Source organism: Gavialis gangeticus, unplaced genomic scaffold (genome assembly GCF_001723915.1).
Source record: "Gavialis gangeticus isolate Ggan-Ray unplaced genomic scaffold, GavGan_comp1, whole genome shotgun sequence".
In the NCBI taxonomy this organism is placed as follows: Eukaryota; Metazoa; Chordata; order Crocodylia; family Gavialidae; genus Gavialis; species Gavialis gangeticus.
The window spans coordinates 383,192-402,314 of record NW_017728957.1 but is presented as its reverse complement, the minus strand read 5'-3'; the positions used below and the strand labels follow the sequence as shown (position 1 = coordinate 402,314).

The window sequence follows — 19,123 nt, the reverse complement described above, 5'->3', positions numbered from 1 at the left end:
CACACACACACACACACACACACACACACACACAGCTACTATTTATGTAACACCTAGAAAATATTTTTCCTACTTCTAAAATTCATATTAATAACAATACCCAAGTTAAAGAGGTACGCTGATCTCAAAATTCACTGTTACCAATTTAAAAGCATATTTAATAAAACTTAAGACAGAAAGGTTTTCAGGTATTTTATGCTTAGAATATAGACAGCTCGTTTCAGAGCTAGTATACACATATGAAATTTGCCTAACCCAAGTTGCTCTTCTGAACTAAGATGGATATAATCAGGTCTGAATCTGGCCCTTCTTTCACTGTTTTACTCTATAGAAGAGAACAAATACTTCAATGCTTCTGGGCTTTGGAAGCTTTAACATATGAAACCTGCAGGTATTTTTAAAGCACATGATACATATGTAGGAAAAAAAAATGGTTAAATGCATTTCAGGTTAAGGACAAGATGCGATATAATGCCAATTATATTGTCACAATTATCTGTTAAGAAGTTACTTTCAAGAAAGAGTTGTGAATATCAATCTAAACCTTTGTCCGTGAAAGAAGGAATCATGAAAGAAAAGCTAAATATGAAGAACTGAGTATTTTAACGCAAGTAAACAAAAGAGAATTTAAGTTAACTGGAGTTTTCCTGGTATTTTAAGAAATATATTTTGTCAGTAACATGGCTCAATTGATACAGGAGGCCTTCTACTGAGATCTGTTTTCATCCGATTTTCAACTTGGGTTAACTAAGGCTTAAAGAGGACAGTGCCACTTCCTTGAAGCCACACAGACAGACTGCAGTTCTTAATGGATTAGCGTCCAATAATATACAAGGCTCAGAGTTTGTTGCTACAACTAAAATAAATTACAGTAATAATTTACTGTTATTTCTACAGAGGAGTAAAGAGTCAGGAAAGAAAGAGTTTCACTGTGAGCAGATCAACAAAGTCCTACTTATTCAACTTGCTGGGTTGATCAACGAGTGTTATGTTGCGTTATCTAAGGGTTAGGACATAACGCCAAATACCACTTTATAAACTGCTAACTTTTCTCACGTTACTCTGCAATATTATGTTCAGTTCTAGTTCACCCCCTCCCTCAAAAAGCAAATAACACGAATAGAAAGGATTCAGAAAAAAAAGGCAACAAAAATCCTTAGATATATGGCAAGACTTTGACACAAGGGAGATGAAAAAATTAGGCTTTTTTAACAGAGAGAGGAGAAGCATAAGATAGGACCACAGGAGAGATGTTGCTTCACCAGCAAACCTAGAGTAGCTGGACACACCAGCTTGCCCATTATCGTTAGCATTTGGCCAGCTTTAAGCAGCCATCAACACTTACCAGAATAGTGGATGTTTTACCACCTTCCAAAGTAATTTCCAAGTCAGAAAGGGCAGCATCTACTTCATCCACTTCTTTGTCACTGTTGTTCAAGTGATTTTCTGAGGACATGATTGACAGCTTGTTGATGTGATACTGAAAGAGAAGTTACAAAACTTGAACTGCCTTTAAAAATACAGAATTTAAAAACAATAGAAAAGAACGCCACTTCTATGACCCAACAGGAATTGCATATTCACAGTCATCGCACTTAAACACTTTTATGGTCAAAGCAAACAAAACCCATGGTATTATAGCATGTATGGGGAAATCATACTTGTGAATGATCACAGCAACAGCAGTCAGAGAAACGCCTGGTGATCCATTTACTTGGGTGTTGTGCCATTCCAAATGTTAGTAACCACAAGATAACGTGTGTTAGTACCCTGTACCCTGACTGATCACATAAAGGTCTAGCAGCTGTACTGAAGAGTCCTCCGCTTCAACTGATACCAGTAACAACTTCCATCTCCAGCTGTACAGTAAATTTTACATGTGGAGATCTCAAGCATAGGGATACAAGATGGGATTTCAGAAGTATTTACCATGAGCCTAGCTAAGATAATGGAAGTCAACTGGGGATTTGATCGTCAACTTCAAAGGGAACAGAATAACCTCGAAGCTGAGCACTTCTGAACACAGTGGGGTGTTCAGAAGTGCTCAGCTTCGTGCTTATCCAATGCTGCACCATGTAGAGACATCCAAGCCAGATGAGCACCAGAAACAATTTAGCCATGCCAGCACAGTGCTTCTCTGGAGCTAATTAGCTCTGCTTCTTATCAGTGTAAATTAGCCTGGTGGACTGCTGCACAAATATGACTATGCTGCTTCTAGTGAAGTAGCTCATCTCTTCACAGCATTGCACTGGACAGGGCAGACACACCCCAAGTTCCTTGTCCAAGATGACACACACAGTGACTATATAATGTGACTGAAGCCAGAATAGAAACCAGATTTGAGTCCTATTCCAGTGCCTTAGTCATAAACCTATCCTTTCCTACTGAGTTTATAACAGACGCAGGATTTATATTGGGTCTGATTGTCCCAGACTCTGACTTGCATTAAAACAAGTGCAGGACAGCTATTTACACACACGGTTTGAATGGCAATTAACTCAAATTACCCCATTTCTCCCCATTGTCCTGGAGAGAGTGTTTTTGGTACTTCACAGACACTTGAAGCAGGACAATGGGCTTTTGGTTCTGTAGGTTCCCAGAATAGAAGGTTTTGTCCACGGAGAAATGCAACGCCTGTTTTTAGCCTACCAAATTAATGACATATTTAGCTTTACAATGTTTGATGAACAAAGAACTGCTGAGGACCTCATGCTTGTTAGGGGCATAAGATAGCGTAAAACTGTCTTTATGTGACCATATAAAACTTATCTTCCTATAAGGAAGGAACCCTTCAACAGTGTTGGTGAAACCAATTCAGCTGATTCTTATCCCTTCCAGCTCAGCATGTGACCAAACATGTCAGAAAACACTTCTTTCAGAGTTGCTCGGGCAGCTTTGTCTTATGATTTCTGGGAGGTCTTCCCCAGATACACTATAGGATACACTCTGTAATAAGGACAGATGACCTGGCTGCCTCTCTGAATTAGCTTATAACACAGGTGGCCAACATGCCACAAGTGGCATCTCTGTGTCTATGATAGGACAGACTGGGGAGGGGGCATGCAACACAGTGGCAAAGCAGAAAACCAAGCAGCAAATCAGGCAGGAAGCGGAAAGCAAAGTGGAAGATCAGGCAGGGGAAGGGGATCTGAGTGGCTCTTGGGGACGGCGTGGGGCTTAACTTATGGCACGTGTGCCAAAAAGGCTGCCCCACTGGTCTAAGGTATAAATCTAACCTGCCTTCTGCCTGATTTGAGACTAACATGGCTAACTAACTAACTCTCAGCACATCTCGGCTCTTGTTGTAAACTCTCAATATCATTGGGTTTTGCAGGAAGGAGACATAACAGAATACCCTAAACTATTAACTTAAATCACATATTTAAGAGAGAAATGTTGTTCTAGCCACACTGTTTAATACGTGCCAGAAAAATGCAACAGAAGATTATACAGGGTTCAAAACAGGAATAGCTGGTCTTGCCATTTCAAAATAGTTATTTGCAATTGCTGTTATCCAGCCTTTCCTCCTTGTATTGCTAACAATAAAAGTAGTGTTGTGTATGTTTAGAAGAGTATCCATGTTCCCTAAAGATGAAACCATGGAAAGTGTGCAGATTCTGCAACAATCTAGATCACCAAAAACAAGCCTACAAAGCAGCTGATGAATCAAGTCCCACCTACACTACAGGCCCCGTTTCCACCTATGAACCAGCATGGCTGTGCTCCTCTGGGACAACCCAGATCACAGGACAACGTGCAGAAGAACAGAGGACAGAGCTTTCTGACCTAAGATCTGCTATGGCACGTACTTCTGAAGGAGAACAGATGAGCCCACAATCTGACCGCCTTAACAAAAAACTACAAACCCTGTCTACTGAAGCTTTTCAACCATAGCCTGAATGGCATTTCTAGCATCAACTACTCTCTCTTTTGCTGCACTGAAAAAAAAAAAAGAACAAAAAACAAAAAAAACTTGTTGGAAACAAATTTCAACTTTCATTTCCTTTGTGCCGCCATAAACATGCCCATTGTTGCACCACAAACAGTGGCTGCAATGACAGTGGTATCAATTTGTGCCGCTACTTAGCAGCAGACACCTGCTTACTTCATGGTGGGAGAGCATGGGGAGACTGATCCTCTACACCCCAGGAATTCCTGGGCAAGATTGGGCCCCTCAAGCCCAAGGAACACCTGCCTGGCTTTCCCACTTACCAGATGCACCCCCACATTTCTGGGCTGCATCTCAGTGGAGTTTTCCCACTTACCAAAGCACACCCCAGAGATCCTGGGGATACTCTTGGTAAGCAGGGAAACCCTGGGCTTGAGGGGCCTGGTCCTGTGTGGGCATTCCCAAGGTGTGCAGGACCAGGCTGGTCAAGCCTGGGCAGAACACGTTGTCTGTTGCTCTGCAGCATCCCCAGGAGGTACAAGAGGTGATGTGTGTTTCCCCAGTGAAGCAGATCAGCTGTGCTGAGACACATCCAGAACAGCACAGCTGACATGCTTCATTTTACAACATCTATTTCTACTTGCACTGAGCCTACCACCTGAGAAAGAAAAAGAGCCAGAGATTCCAGTAAGTCCACTAGCAATCTTGCTACTGTCAGCCCCACACCACCAATATAAAACCCTACCATAATTATGAACCTTGTAATGGAGAACTGCTGATAGTCATAAGGTACATTTGAAACCAGAAAACTTTTGATTAAGCATTAGCATCCACACAGCAGACACCATTTTTATTTCTCTATTTGAGAAGCATTCTATCCATTTGATGCAATTAATTTTAGAGTGGAAGTCACACACAGTCCACCTTGGGTTACTTTTTAAGGAAAAATAGTCTAGCTGGAACCTTGACAGCCTTGCTTTCTTTATCCTTCCTAGGAAAATGACCAGCTCTAGCTGGAGTCTATACAGTCCTGGTTTGGCAGGAGATACTTCTGCAGCCTCCTAGCTGAGATGCAGCAGCGGGTGGACTGCCAGACAAACTTGAGACCACACTTAGAAATGGTATGCGATCCATCTTAAAGTCAATAGCAGAAGCATTTTCAGGTGTATTTTGAATGTGGAATATACACATCATATTGCACACAGATAAAGAAATAGTTCTGGGAAGACCATAGTTTGCCACCAGCTGTCCAGGGGCAAAGTGCCAGAAACATGCAGTTCAGTAACCTAATGTACTTATTTGTATTATTTAAAGGAAAAAATAAAAGTCAAGATAGATATAAATGTCTTCAGAGAAAACAATCCAAATTCCTTTTCATGAGAAGAAATAAGCAGCAAATATTTAAATTACCTAAAAGTTTAAGCAAACACTAGAGAATAGGAAACAAGCCAAGTTACACTAGAACAAATCGTTCTAGCTTCCCAACAGAGAGGACACTAGTTACAGTCCATTTAATTTCTATCTTTCTAGAAAAAGCAATGGATTTGATTCAATTGAAGTCAGCTTGCAGTCCATCTCTTACCTGCAATGCTGCGAACATCATCATTTCTTCTTCCGTACATTCGATTTCTTCTAAAAGAATAGCCCATTTAGATTGCTCATAAAGCTGGTTGATTCTGATTGCATCATACTACGATATAATACAAATAAACACAACACATTTATAAAACCCCCTTCAAAGGCAAGGCCCATTGCCCTGTACACATCAAGTACACATAATTTCAAAAGAGCATAAATGAGAAATTACTCTTTTTTTACAACCAAATTTAAAAGGCTTTGTCACTGAAACGACCAGGATTTCTTTACAGCAGCTCTGGCAACAATTAGAGCCCGCTCGTTTAACAGAAGGCTCATATGTAAAGGGATGCACGATATCAAGGGAAGACAACGTTTTTTGGCTGGAGTGCTAAAAAACCTCACAATGCCTACCTTGGAAGGTGCCAGAGTGTCGGCATTCCGAAAAAGACAAAATGGGGACGGGGGCACATAGCAGGATGCCCTGCTTGTGCCCTTTGTGCCCCACCCAAAGCCCCTGCTCCCCAGCCCTGCTGCCCCTTGCCCCGTAACCCAAAGGCCCTGCCCCCCAGACCTGCTGCCCCTTGCCCCCCCACCCAAAGCCCCTGCCCCTCAGCCCTGCTGCCCCTTGTCCCCCACCCAAAGCCCCTGTCCCCCAGCCTGGGCTCTGTGGCTGTCAGCAGTTACCCTGGCTCTGGGTAGCTGCTGGAGCCCAGACTGCTCCCAGCAGGGCCTGCAGTGTCCCAGCTAACTGCTAGTAGCAGCCTGGGCTCCCGGCTGGCAGCAGCTCCCCAGAGCCAGGGCCAGCTGCAGCCGGGAGGCTCCAAACAGCTCTGCTGGGCTCCAGAGCCCCAGCATCAGCTCTGTACCGGCACGTGTGCACAGCTCAGAGTGGGCAGTGGGGGAGGGGCCTGAGAAAGTGCAACCCTGGTCTCTCCCCTGCTTCGGCACAGAGCTGGTGACTGGGCTCTGGAACCTAGCACAGCTGTTTGTAGCCAGCCCGGGCCTGCAGCTGACAGGCTGCAAACAGATGTGCTGGACTCCACAGCTCTGGCATCAGCTCCATGCTGGCAGCAACTGCGTGTGCACCTCAGGGCAGACAGTAGGGCAGCGCAGCCCACCCCAAGATGTGTACACAGTGACCGTAGAGCTGATGCTGGAGCTGTGGAGCTCGGTGCAGCTGTTTGCAGCCTCCCAGCTGCAGCCGGCCGTGGCTCTGGGTAGCTGCTGCCAGCTGGGAGCCCGGGCTGCTTCCAGCAGGCAGCTGGGATGCTGCAAGCGCTGTTGGGAGCAACCCAGGCTCTGTCGCTGGCAGCAGCTATCCATAGCCGGGGCTGGCTGTGGCATGCCAAGCAAAATGGCCTTGTGTGCCATGCTCGGCACGTGTGCTGGGGGTTGCTGACCCCTGCACTATACGTTTCATTTGACACGTACAGCATTACTTCTTCAAAGCTTGGATACTTGAGTATTTATCTCTACAAATGCAGGCACTCGTTTTTAAAGTTTGGCCTTATGTGCAAGTTAAAAATAACTCTGTACCTTTGGATTCAAGTCAAAAAAGCTGTAGTATTTGAACCGAAGCAGTAAGGCCTCGTTTTCTTTCACTTCTTGCTCCATGAGAGATCTTGATGAGTCCAGCCACCTGGAAGTCATCAATGAAAACATATAGGTTCTGGCTGAATCTTTGTAATGGGTTTAAAAATGCTGTTTAAGCATTTATTATACGACTTGAACTCACCCTTGGTTGATCTTAGCTTTATCAAGAAGCGCTTGTGGCTTGTACATTTTTGCTAAGATTTCTGGGGAAGTGATTGGCTGGCTAACAGCAAGTATGCCAGGATTTCCTTCTGATAAAGCACTATCTCCAAACCAAGCTGAAGTTGGAGACAGAGGACTTCCATCGTGAGAATCGTATGTTGGCGTCATAGTTTTACTATAAAGTCCAGGGCTTGAATATATGTTTCCTAGCAGTAAGAGGAATGAACAAGTGAAGTTAGTTTACACCCTAATTCTGCATGCTTAAAAGAAAGCCAATATAGTAAGTAGATTTAAAAAAGACAGTCACGTGATTTTTTTCTAAATAGGACATTGTAATGCTTGTTTTTCTGTGAAAAGCTGATTTGATTTATCTATCCTTGAAAAACAAGACAAATGGAAAATTCACGGGAGATTAAGCCATGCGAAAATCTTCAGACACCCATGCTTTTGGGTGTGGAATATACCTTCCTGTGTTTCTTCACGCTGGACACTTGCTTTCTACTGGAGACAACACTGTAAGAACTAATCTGATGATTCAGAACTCTAAAAGTCCAAGTTCAGAGGAACAGGAAAACCAGGTAAGGAGACACCAAGAAAATCACAGAAGACAGGGCACAAAAGTCCTAAAGAGGTGGCGCTCACCTTTCACGGGGCCGATGTAAAGAACATCAGTGCCTACAGAGAAGTGAGAAGGTAAGAGAAAGACAATGAGAAAAGTCAGAAATAGAAAGGACAGAAAATGAAAAAACATGCAGAAATGCAATAACTTGGAATATCTTAATCATGTCATATTCCCGTTTGAGATGAAAGCTAGGCTGTTTAAACCATGTTCTAATGGAGCCAATTTTGACTGCCTCCTCCGTGTAACGTCAGACAGTAAAAGCAGATTTTTCTGCCTATTTACTGAACATTAAGAAATGTACCATTTTTTCCCCCAGCATGGTGTCTTGTTGCTCAGTCTTCAGACCAGACCTTAAATTAGCCTGTAATTATTCCACTGAGTCTGGTAAACATCTCAAACTCACAGGTTCTACTTGAGCAAAGTTTTCAATATTCCTTTCAAATGCTTTTTCTGGGCGTGTTGTATGGGTTGTTCTGCACAGTTCAGCTTTGTGGAGCAAATGATGAAGGCCTATTAAAGCTCTGTCTTTGCTAGCTCTCCCCAGCAGTTGGAACTCTTCCCATTGTGTGAATTTTACTGCACATTGGAACAAAGGTGAAATTTTTTGTCTTAAAAAAACAAAACGGAGAAATTGTGAATTTGGTTCACAAAGTACTTCTTTTCATAAAATGGCTTCAATTGCACGCCAAACCTATGGCATGTCTGAACTCCTTCTTGGAACTACAAACAGCTCTTATTTAACTGTGGAGATGATAACGAGTCAAAGTTTCTCAATGCCAAATGCAAGCTGCCTTGCTTCCTTACTGCACTTAATGTTGACAAGAGTCTGGCTACCCAGAAGCCAGGCAGTTCCTATTTAGTAATTTCCAAGGTACCCGAGTGTGTTCAGATAATTTCAGCTGTTGCTGAAAAGGAAGAAATATGCAGTTTTCCTCTGTTCTTGGCCTCTACCTTGACTGCCTCTTTAAAAAGTGAGGGGGGAAAAAAAACTTTACAAAATACGCAAGTCATAGTCAATGCATATTAAGTGGGGTTATTTGATTATTTCCGTTGTACAAGACCATCAATACTGAAAAAAAGCATATTACTTTAAAGCATGTAGGGCATTTTTACGTATACAAGTGCCCCAGCGCTGGGTGCTTTGACAAGCGCCTGGAGCTGCATTGCTTACAGTTGTGTAAGCGGGGAAATGTGCGTCAGTGCGCAGAAAACAGCGGCGTTTTAGTTCAGAAGTGCACCATGGCCATTTTCTCCAGGCTGATGCGCATTTCGCTTCTTATACAACGGCAAGTGATGCAGCGCAGTGCACATCAGCTCGTGTATGGGGCAGTCTTGATTAATTGAGTCTGCTCCAACGTACCAGATCTCTGGCACATCCAAGCACAAAAATGTATATGCATAAATGCCCATGGTGTCTGGTAGGTTTAAGTTCAGCTTTAAACCTGCTATGTAGCAACCTGGCTTTTCAGCTCCGTTCCAATGAGAAGTGAGAGGTGCTGAGGAAGCACCGCTTCTATTTCAGCTCTTGCATTTAAGATTCACAAAACTTTCAGAAGCACATGGAAGGGGTGCTCTCACTGCATGTTCAGGCATACTTATATCTGATAAAAATAACTTCTCTTTACTGCCATTCTGGGGAATTAAGAGTGCCAATAAGTTGGTTTCCTGGCCTTCACCAAAGCACGTAGGCCAAGTGATATCACCACTTTGGAATATGATTTATGCTGCAGTTACATTTAATGCCACACAGTGGGTTCATTCGAGAAAATCTCTCTTCAATTTAAAGAGTGACAAAATAGTAGTGTCTGACAGCACAAGTTAGGTGGCCCCAAGATTGCTTTTTTTAACGCATTATAACTCATCAAAGAACAACTGTCAGGGTACAGAAGTTACTATTTGAGTTGTGTTAAGGAAAGGAGTTTTCTGTTGTAAGATGGGGCGGGAGGAAAAAAAAGAGAAGTTGGGAAATGCAGGCAAAGTTATAAGAGAGATTAGCTGACTGTGAGAACAGTGTTCATTTGGATGGACCATTAGGTCATGACTAATACAAGCTGCTTTCCTCAGTCCCAAACCAGTTGGTCCAGAATTCATAAAATAGCCATTTCATTCGCTCCAAACACATCTGTCATTATTTCAGTATTTCTTGAATTCATCAGTATAAAGCTCCCTCTTCGGAGGACAATTATTTCTGGTTAAGCTATTTACCTGGCTCCTATGTCAAGTTCAAATGCTGTAAAATAAAGCTCATATGCTTACAAAGATCAAGCTGATTCGAAACACAAGAGGACGGAAGTGCAGCTGTTTCCTGAGACAGCTGTACATCAGCTGAAACAGCTGGGAAGGGGACTGCCACCATTCATCCCACTGAAGTACTAGCCCTAATGATCAGTGTAAAATCCAGATATTCAGCAGAGGCCCACCACTGTGCCCCTATCCTGAATAGCTGCATTGCATATGGAAATCAGTTTGCCAATGAGTCTGACACTACATTAACACAAATAAAACCATATGCTTGGGGTTTTTTTCTCTTGGCTAACAAACAGGTTTTTAACATGTTTGTGTTTCTACAGTGACAGCACTCAATCATTTCTTGAATGAGTGAGCCCTGGATTGTAAATGTCTACCTTCCTCCACAAAGGTATGGCTTAACATTGGCTCGGTGGTCGGACCCAGAGGGTAGTAGTTGATGGAAGTCAATCGTCGTGGTGCCCCATGACTAGCGGGGTCCCCCAAGGCTCTGTCCTTGGACCCATATTGTTCAACATCTTCATTAATGATGTGGACATTGGAGTCAGGAGCGGACTGGCCAAGTTCGCCGATGACACCAAACTTTGGGGCAAAGCATCCACGCCAGAAGACAGGCGGGTGATCTAGGCTGATCTGGACAGGCTCAGCAAATGGGCGGACGAGAACCTGATGGCGTTTAACACTGAAAAATGCAAGGTTCTCCACCTGGGGAAGAAAAACCTGCAGCATCCTTATAGGCTCGGCAGTGCTACGCTGGCTAGCGCTACGGAAGAAAGAGGCTTGGGGGTCATCATTAACCACAAGATGAACATGAGCCTGCAATGTGATGCTGCAGCTAGTAAAGCAACCAAAATGCTGGCTTGCATCCAAAGATGCTTCTCAAGCAAATCCCAGGATGTCCTTCTCCCCCTGTACTTGGCCTTGGTGAGGCGGCAGCTGGAGTATTGCGTCCAGTTTTGGGCTCCACAATTCAAAAAGAACGTGGAGAAGCTTGAGAGAGTCCAGAGAAGAGCCACGCACATGATCAGAGGTCAGGAAAGCAGACCTTACGGCGACAGGCTGAGAGCCATGGGGCTCTTCAGCCTGGAAAAGCGCAAACTCAGGGGTGATCCAATGACCACCTATAAGTTTATCAGGGTGACCACCAGGATCTGGGGGAACATTTGTTCACCAGAGTGCCCCAAGGGATGACGAGGTTGAACAGTCATAAACTCCTGCGAGACCATTTCAGGCTGGACATAAGGAAGAATTTCTTTACTGTCCGAGCCCCCAAGGTCTGGAACAGCCTGCCATCGGAGGTGGTTCAAGCACCTACATTGAACGCCTTCAAGAGCAAACTGGATGCTTATCTTGCCCGGATCCTATGACCCCAGCTGAGTTCCTGCCCTTTGGGCAGGGGGCTGGGCTCGATGATCTTCCAAGGTCCCTTCCAGCCCTAATGTCTATGAAATCTATGAAATATAGTGATTCTCAGTCAAGGTGTTATGGGGTGCTACGCAATACTAGCACGTTAGGTATGCAAACACCTCCACATGCTTCACAGGATAAATCCAGAGATTTCAAAGAGGCATTGATAGCATCAAAAACATTCTGACCTGTTGTGGGCCGAATACTTAGCAACAGAGGAATTATTTTTCCCCGTAGTCAAAAAATGAGTGAAAGTGAAGAGCGAGAATTTTCCAAAGGGGCCCATGAGTCTAAAAAGGTTGAGAACCGCTAGCTTAAAACTAGTCACCACTTTTCATGCCATCTTTTAAAAGTTGCTCCGTTGTGGAATGGGAGCCTAAAAAAACAGTCACTTTTACAGGGACACACTGATGCTCTAAGCACTTAAAATTTAACCAGATTTAAAGTGCAGGTGTGGTCAGAAGCATAATTGTGTAAAGCTGGTGCCAACCACTTCAACTTCAACCAATCTACTCCTGGTATTCAGTTGGATCTGCCTGAACTGTCCCACATCCCTTTAAACTATTACTGGCGGTGCTGGGGAGACAATGCTGCCAGGTCAGAGGAAGCTGTGATCTTTTCCTGCCTGCACAACTGGCAATGGAATAGATTACTGCTTTTGAGTGATGAAAAACCCATCTCTACCTTGCTCGCTTCCTCTCTCTCTCCTTGTAAATAAAGGCTGAGGATGAAGACCTCCTAGACTGCTGCAGGGAACTCTCAAGGAAACACGCCCTACAGAAAAGGACGCTGCAACGCTACGGACTTCAGAGAAATCTGCCCAATGCCGTTTATTTTAGAAAATCCCACTCTTAAGTGTCTTGAGCAACCAGCCCTCTCCTCCTCTGGAGAAAACGCTCTCCATTCTGTGCCCCGTTCTTCATACCTTTTTGTTCCCTTAATGTCTTTTTAACATGCCAAAATCTTAGGGTATACAAGGCAGTTTTTCTGTTTTAAGCTGCTGGCTTGCTGAGAGAAGGCAGGCTAGATTCGCACCTTATAGACTAACTAAATCAGAGATGCTTAAGCAGCAGCTCACTTGATCAGATGCTGAGAATGGACTGCCCCTCTCTGGTTGAGAAACACTCCACCTAAAGGGATTTACCCTGCAAGTGCAAACCATAAAATGACAAAATGCCTTTGCATTAGGATTTGAACCTTATTTGGATCAATGTGCATTCAAAACCCACCTGTTAAAACAGATCACACATTTGTTTCCATATGTAACAAAGTTAGTCCTGGGATTGCTGCCTACCTGGCCAAGTTTCTGCTTCCTGCCTCTCCAGCCCCACCAGCAGAGCTGGTACTTTTGTGCTGTACAGGGAGAAGAATGCGGGCGACAGCAGAGGATCTGGCACAAGGGCATTTATAACACTGTAATTCCTTGAGGATTTCTGTATTCTCACAGCCCCAGGGAAAAAAGGATGGGAGGAAATATTCCTAAAGTACATGGAAATATTGCTGGCATCCTCTTGCAGGAACTGTGCATGGTGAGAGCCAACAGTTGCCTTGGTGCAGTATCTGCAACTGTGGAACAGCTCTGCTGTCCCATCACGTCTGGGGCAACGCTGCAGTTCTCCTCTGCCTCAAAGACTGCGGGGTGAGGACAAGACATGCTTTTGAGGGATTTGCATAAAATTACATTCACACGCACACAAGTTACAGCATTACTGTTTATAGTCAAGCAAGCAAAATTTTGGAAAATGCAAGAATTCAGATTGCCTTGGTTACTTTAATTCAGCCCCCTCATGCAACCGCAGTTGGCTAAGTCTTTAATTACGGGCTAATCAAATGATTATATAGTATTTTTTCCAGAGCAGCCTGGCCTCACTCAAAGTACAAAATGGGTGTGGGCCACATTTTCTCTTCCTCATTGTTCACTAGGTGGCCTTTTGCATTTTAAACAGGAAATGCCAATGATTATTGGGGGCTATTTAAGAATATTTTGCGAGATGCCCCAAAACTTGTAATTTCACAATTGTGAAAGATTACCCTGGCAGAAAAAAAGGGCCTGACTTTGAAGGCAAACCAGGAATTAGCCACCACAGCAATAGTTTGTAAGAAATGGGGGGGGGGAAAGGAAGTGGAGGCTGACAGTAATGAAAACAAATGACAAATTATAGACAATGAATGCAAGGATCCAAAGGAAAAAATATATGGCATGTAAAGGAAAGGACAGCAAGGTAGAGCTTTCTGTTAAGTATATCCAAAGCAAAAGGAACCAGACAATTGGAGTTTGTTACTAAAAGAAAACAGAAGCATTTATACTAGTAATGCAGAGAATGCCAAAATGTTCAAGAAATACTTCTGTTCTTTCTGTATTTCAGGAAAAAAAAAACTAATGACCTAGTCTTAGTCTTATCTTTTGAGGAGAAAATACATTCCATTTCAGCAGCTTACAAAGGAAGATGTTCAATGAGCATGAGACATCTTAAATGGGCAGGCTGGATAACCTGCATCTCAAAAGCTTTAAAAGAACTGGTCAAGGAGCTCTCTCCACCAGTAATGCATATTTTCAAGAAGTAAATTAGAGCCTATCAGGCAGGTTCAGATCATAAGATGGTCTGAACAATTTTACACCTGTCAACCTGACTTTGACCCTAGACAAAACAACACAACAGCCAATACAGGACTCTTCAGCAATAAAGAATTAATGGAGGGTAATTTAATTGATACTAATCAACATGAGTTTATGAGAAAGGCTCGTCAGATTAATTTGAGATTATTTTACAGTGAGATTATAATACCAGTCTGATAAAGGTAATAGTGGGTGCATCTACATGTTCATTAATGTGCCATAGTTACCGCACAATGAGTTTAGTACTTGGATACCCAAGTACTAAATCAATGTGCAGTAACTTGCACTACCAGACAGTAGTGCTGCTGCACGGGGTTTTTTTTGGACAGTAACTGCACAGCAGCCTAATACTACTGTGCAGTACTGTATTAGCACGGGTTTTGCCTGGCACGCTGCCATGCAGTATCATTAGGCTATGGCAAAGTTAGTGTCTCGTATAGACACACCCAGCATTTGTTAAAACACTGTTTCCTGGCTTTGCAATGCCAGGCCACTGGCAGTGCCCACATCCCCCTGCTTCACCTATGGCAGCAAGAATCATACCTGGTAGCTGCCTGAGACGGCTCTTCACAGAGTTTTTAAAACTGGTCTATGGCAGGATGTAGCCTGCAGAGTCAGATATTCAGGGGCAGGACTCACTGCTAAAGTCTGTGGTACAGAGCCATACTAGGGATGTGCTTTGGCAGTGTCGGGGCAGGCCACGGCCATGATAATCCCCACGTCTCCCTGAGCTGACACAGCACTGTTTGCCCTACCTCTGGAAGTGGGTCTCAGGAGGATCCTGGCCCTGCAGCCTGGATCCAGCCCAGGAAGTTAGGCTTGTGTGACATCTCGGTTATGCAAACACTTGTCTAGGATGGTTTGGACAGAGATGATCCCACCTTGAGCACAGAGTTGGATTAGACGAGCTCCCTAGGGCCCTATCATCCCTACTTTTCTAGGAGTCTGAGAGTCCCATAAGGTATTTGAATGCACTACTGTATAACACAGATTATGCAACTAAAATGATACAAAAATCACATACCAGATTCTTCACTAGTGGGGTGTCCATGTTATTTAATATTTTCAATACTTGGACAAAAACAAAGTAATAATAAAACAACTTATAGATCTGACATACAGTTTGGGGCATGGTAAATAAAGAAGATCTATCCTGACAGAGAGAGATTTGGATTTTATGGCAATCACCTGCTAGGAAGGTGGATTTGATTTAAATCAAATCAATTTAAATCACGATTTAAATCACTGGTCAGGAAGCTTCAATCTAATCATTGTGTTCTACAGAAGGTGCATTCTTGTTGTTTGATATCCTCTATTCATTTAACTTCTTGAAACTTTGCACTTTTAGAGAGAGGTAAGGGCTTGACTCTGTGTACACAAACTTGCAGGGGGAGACAAGAGGGCTGATGGGTGGGTAATCAGGTCTGTTACCTCTCATCTCCATACTCTGCTGTTAACAAGGATGTTCTCTCTGCAGACAAATGCAGTCTGAACTGAAATCAAGCATCACAGAGATGCTTAATGGGATCTTTTAGACCAGGGGTCGGCAACCCCTGGCACGCATGCCAAGCATGGCATGCGAGGCCATTTTGCTTGGCACGCCATGGCCAGCCCCGGCTCTGGGTAGCTGCTGCCAGCGACAGAGCCTGGTCTGCTCCCAGCAGGGCTTGCAGCATCCCAGCTGCTTGCTGGGAGCAGCCTGGGCTCCCAGCTAGCAGCAGTTACCCAGAGCTGGGGCTGGCTCCAGCTGGGAAGCTCCAAACAGCTGCGCTGGGCTCCACAGCTCTGGCATCAGCTCCATGCTGGTGGCGACTGCATGGGCACCTTGTGGCAGACAGTAGGGCAGCACAGCCTGCCCCAAGGTGAGCACGCAGTCACCGCCAGCATGGAGCAGATGCCAGAGCTATGGAGCCCAGCGCAGTTGTTTGCAGCCTGCCCGCCGCTTGCTGCAGCTGCCCAGAGCCAGGGCTGGCTACAAACAGCTGCGCAAGGCTCCGGAGCCCGATCACCAGCTCTGTGCCAGGAGCGGGGGAGAGACCAGGACTGCGCAGCCTCAGGCCCCTCCCCCACCGCCCGGCTCATATAGGTGCATGAGCTGGTACGGAGTTGATGCTGGGGCCCTGGAGGCTGGCGCTGCTGTTTGGAGCCTCCTGGCTGCAGCTGGCCCTGGCTCTGGGGAGCTGCTGCCAGCCGGGAGCCTGGGCTGCTTCCAGCAGTTAGCTGGGATGCTGCAAGCCCTGCGGGGAGGAGCCCAGGCTCCAGCAGCTACCCAGAGCTGGGGTAGCTGCTGACAGCCACAGAGCCCGGGCTGGGGTGCAGGGCCTTTGGGTGGGGGACAAGGGGCACAAGCAGGGCACCCTGCCATGTACCCCCTGCCCTCATTTTGTTTTTCTGGCATGCCAGCACTCTGGCACCTTCCAAGGTAGGCATTGTGGTGCTTTTTGGCACTCCAGCCAAAAACCGTTGCCTACCCCTGTTCTAGACCGAGCACTGAGTCTCACTGGGTAGGGTGGCTTTCTTTAATCTTTGCTAATCTATAGAGGAGCCTCTGGGAACCCCCATGAGATTGGGCCCTTAATATAGTCCATGGCCTGCTGTGACCCATTTATAAAACTTTTCTAAAAAGGTTACATGAATATATAGTTTCAAATAGTATATAACAAGAAGTTACAAACTGTATTCCATGATTATATCTGAGCTTTAACATATCTTAAATTCAAACTATTTTTAGATAGGTTTTTTTTAATTTAAAAAAGCATCTTTAACAACCCTCTTCCCAAAATACAATTAAATTTTTTTTAAAATGTGATTTTAATTATTTATGGTTTTTAAATTGTTGATTTTTATCCACCCTGGCTGTTAGTGTGCAATCAATGTGTTTTCAAGAAGCCACGTATAAAGTCAAATATCTTTCGGGAACCTACATTATTTATTCTTAATTGGTCTAAAGACTCTGCTCTAGCAACCTATGACTGACAAAATCTGAGGAGGATTCACAGGAGATAATAACTGTGAGCTCCCAGTGAGATGTTGCGGTTGCAGAACTTAATGCAGCCATTGCTGTACAAATAGGGATATTGAATAATACCTCTATAGCTGACACTACTGCCGGGGTCCTCCATCCTGCTCTTGCACCCACACCTCAAGATGTTGAAAAATTGGAGAGGAATACTGTTCAAATGATTAACTGCAAAACCTTTTTTCTAGTAAGAGACTGGAGGAGCTCAATCTAGTCATCTTATCAATGCGAAGGACAGGAGGCAATTTGGTAAGTACCTACATGAGAACCAAATTTGATAAGAGGGCTCCTCTGGCTATCAGACAGAGGTATAATAAGATTCAGTGGCTGGATCTGAAATGAGAAAGATCAGAAATGAGGCACAAATAAGGTTAATTAACCACTTACTAAAGCTTGGGATGGCTTCCGTACCACCGGAAAAATTTAAATTAAAACTGAAAGCTTTTCTAAAAAATATGTTGTTTCAAGTTACTGGGCTCAAGGCAGGAACTTCTTTTGGAAAATCCCATGGCCCATGTTATACATAAAGTGAGACCAAATTATCAAAACAATCTTTTCTCACTTTAAATCTATGAATCTCTTACTGCACACTATTTAAACCCTACTCTGGAAAAAGAGTCTGAAACCTCTCGAAGGGGTTTACTCTGATGAGTGTCCTGCCCTACCTTCTGCTCGATTACACCGAGTTCTTAACAAACATTAATTGATTTTCACAACTGTGCATGCACATCCCTTAATCAGAGGTCACTCATACCTAGCCCGATTTTAAACATCTGCTCTAAAGCCTGGTGAAACTACACTCAGAAAGTCACTAGAATTTTTTATGTGGGCAAAATGATATATATCCCCCCAACATTTGTTCTCTAAAGCAGCTGAAATATTTTACCAGCAACTTTCTAAAAAAATTTCAACATGAAGCAAACAATGACATGGAACATTTCAGCCTCTGCAGTCGAAGTTAGGCAAACCTAAAGCCACCATAGGAACTTAAACTGGAAAGTGTCAGACAACTTTCTTTAAAGGGGCTGTTATTACGGCTCTGGGTATAACAATTAAAATTTGGTTTTTATCGGCAGTTACCCAAACTACTAGTCAGGGTCCTTCAACATGCAAAACGTATCTATATATAAACCCAAATCCATGGAATAAACAGTATCCACAATGTTAATTAATTTTATATTAAAACGCAGTAGCATAGAAATAATGTCAATACAGTATGTAGGAGACGAAGAAACAGCAGTTAACTAATGGGAGACTATTCAAGTTAAAATATGCATTTTCTATCAAATAGGATCTAATTTTTGTAGATCAGTATTAAATGAAGTCATTGCAAAGATAGTTTCATACATGAAAGCAAAGGCAGAAAAGTAAAAAAAAAAAAAGTAATGTAGTTCAGAATATCTTGCTGAAGTATGAACACCTCATTTAATAAGACAGTTTTGCACGTATTTTACAGAAAGTGCGTCTTTACCCTAAGAGATACCCTTCCTAAGCACTGGTTTTAAATAGGCCAATTACTACATTTAAAGATGAAATACAAAACGAAAATTAAAATTGAATGAAGCTTAGAAATATGTACTAAATGCTCTTACTAACCAGGCTGTTTAGATGTGTGGGAGGAAAGCATTCCAGAAATAAGTATTAACTAACTTGTTCAAAAAGACTGCTTTCTCTCTGGCCCTTCTTCGCTAACTAAGGAATTCACAATGCAAACAGTGAAAATCTGACACTCCTGGGACGTCTACTGGAATACTTCTAAGGTCTATCCGCCTGCTGGCTACTGGACACATGCAATTCCTAGCCTTAGTTTTCATTAGCCGTTTACAGCTGGTTCTTTAGAATATTTAAATCAAGTTTTCTGATAAATTACACATTGATTTGTCAAAAATAAATGCACAGACAACATTTCATATAGAAATCTGCTGAGATGTACTCCCAAAATGCCAATCATATATTGTGATTTTTCAGCTCAAGAACACAGTTGGCATG

General features: G+C 43.5%; 1 protein-coding gene across 5 annotated transcripts in view; it reads right to left on the bottom strand.

Moving 5' to 3' along the window:
- The window catches only part of FERMT2 (fermitin family member 2), a 101,006-nt gene that overhangs the window by 13,713 nt on the left and 68,170 nt on the right, over positions 1 to 19,123 (bottom strand). For 3 of the 5 annotated variants that reach the window (XM_019501405.1, XM_019501732.1, XM_019501494.1), the window contains 5 exons: positions 7,865 to 7,897; positions 7,203 to 7,428; positions 7,004 to 7,106; positions 5,472 to 5,579; positions 1,346 to 1,480 (listed from right to left, as the gene is read on the bottom strand). In XM_019501405.1, the coding sequence (XP_019356950.1) occupies positions 1,346 to 1,480; positions 5,472 to 5,579; positions 7,004 to 7,106; positions 7,203 to 7,428; positions 7,865 to 7,897 (605 nt within the window). The remainder of the gene's footprint in view (positions 1 to 1,345; positions 1,481 to 5,471; positions 5,580 to 7,003; positions 7,107 to 7,202; positions 7,429 to 7,864; positions 7,898 to 19,123) is intronic. The other 2 variants (XM_019501570.1, XM_019501653.1) reach the window with 1 other exon arrangement.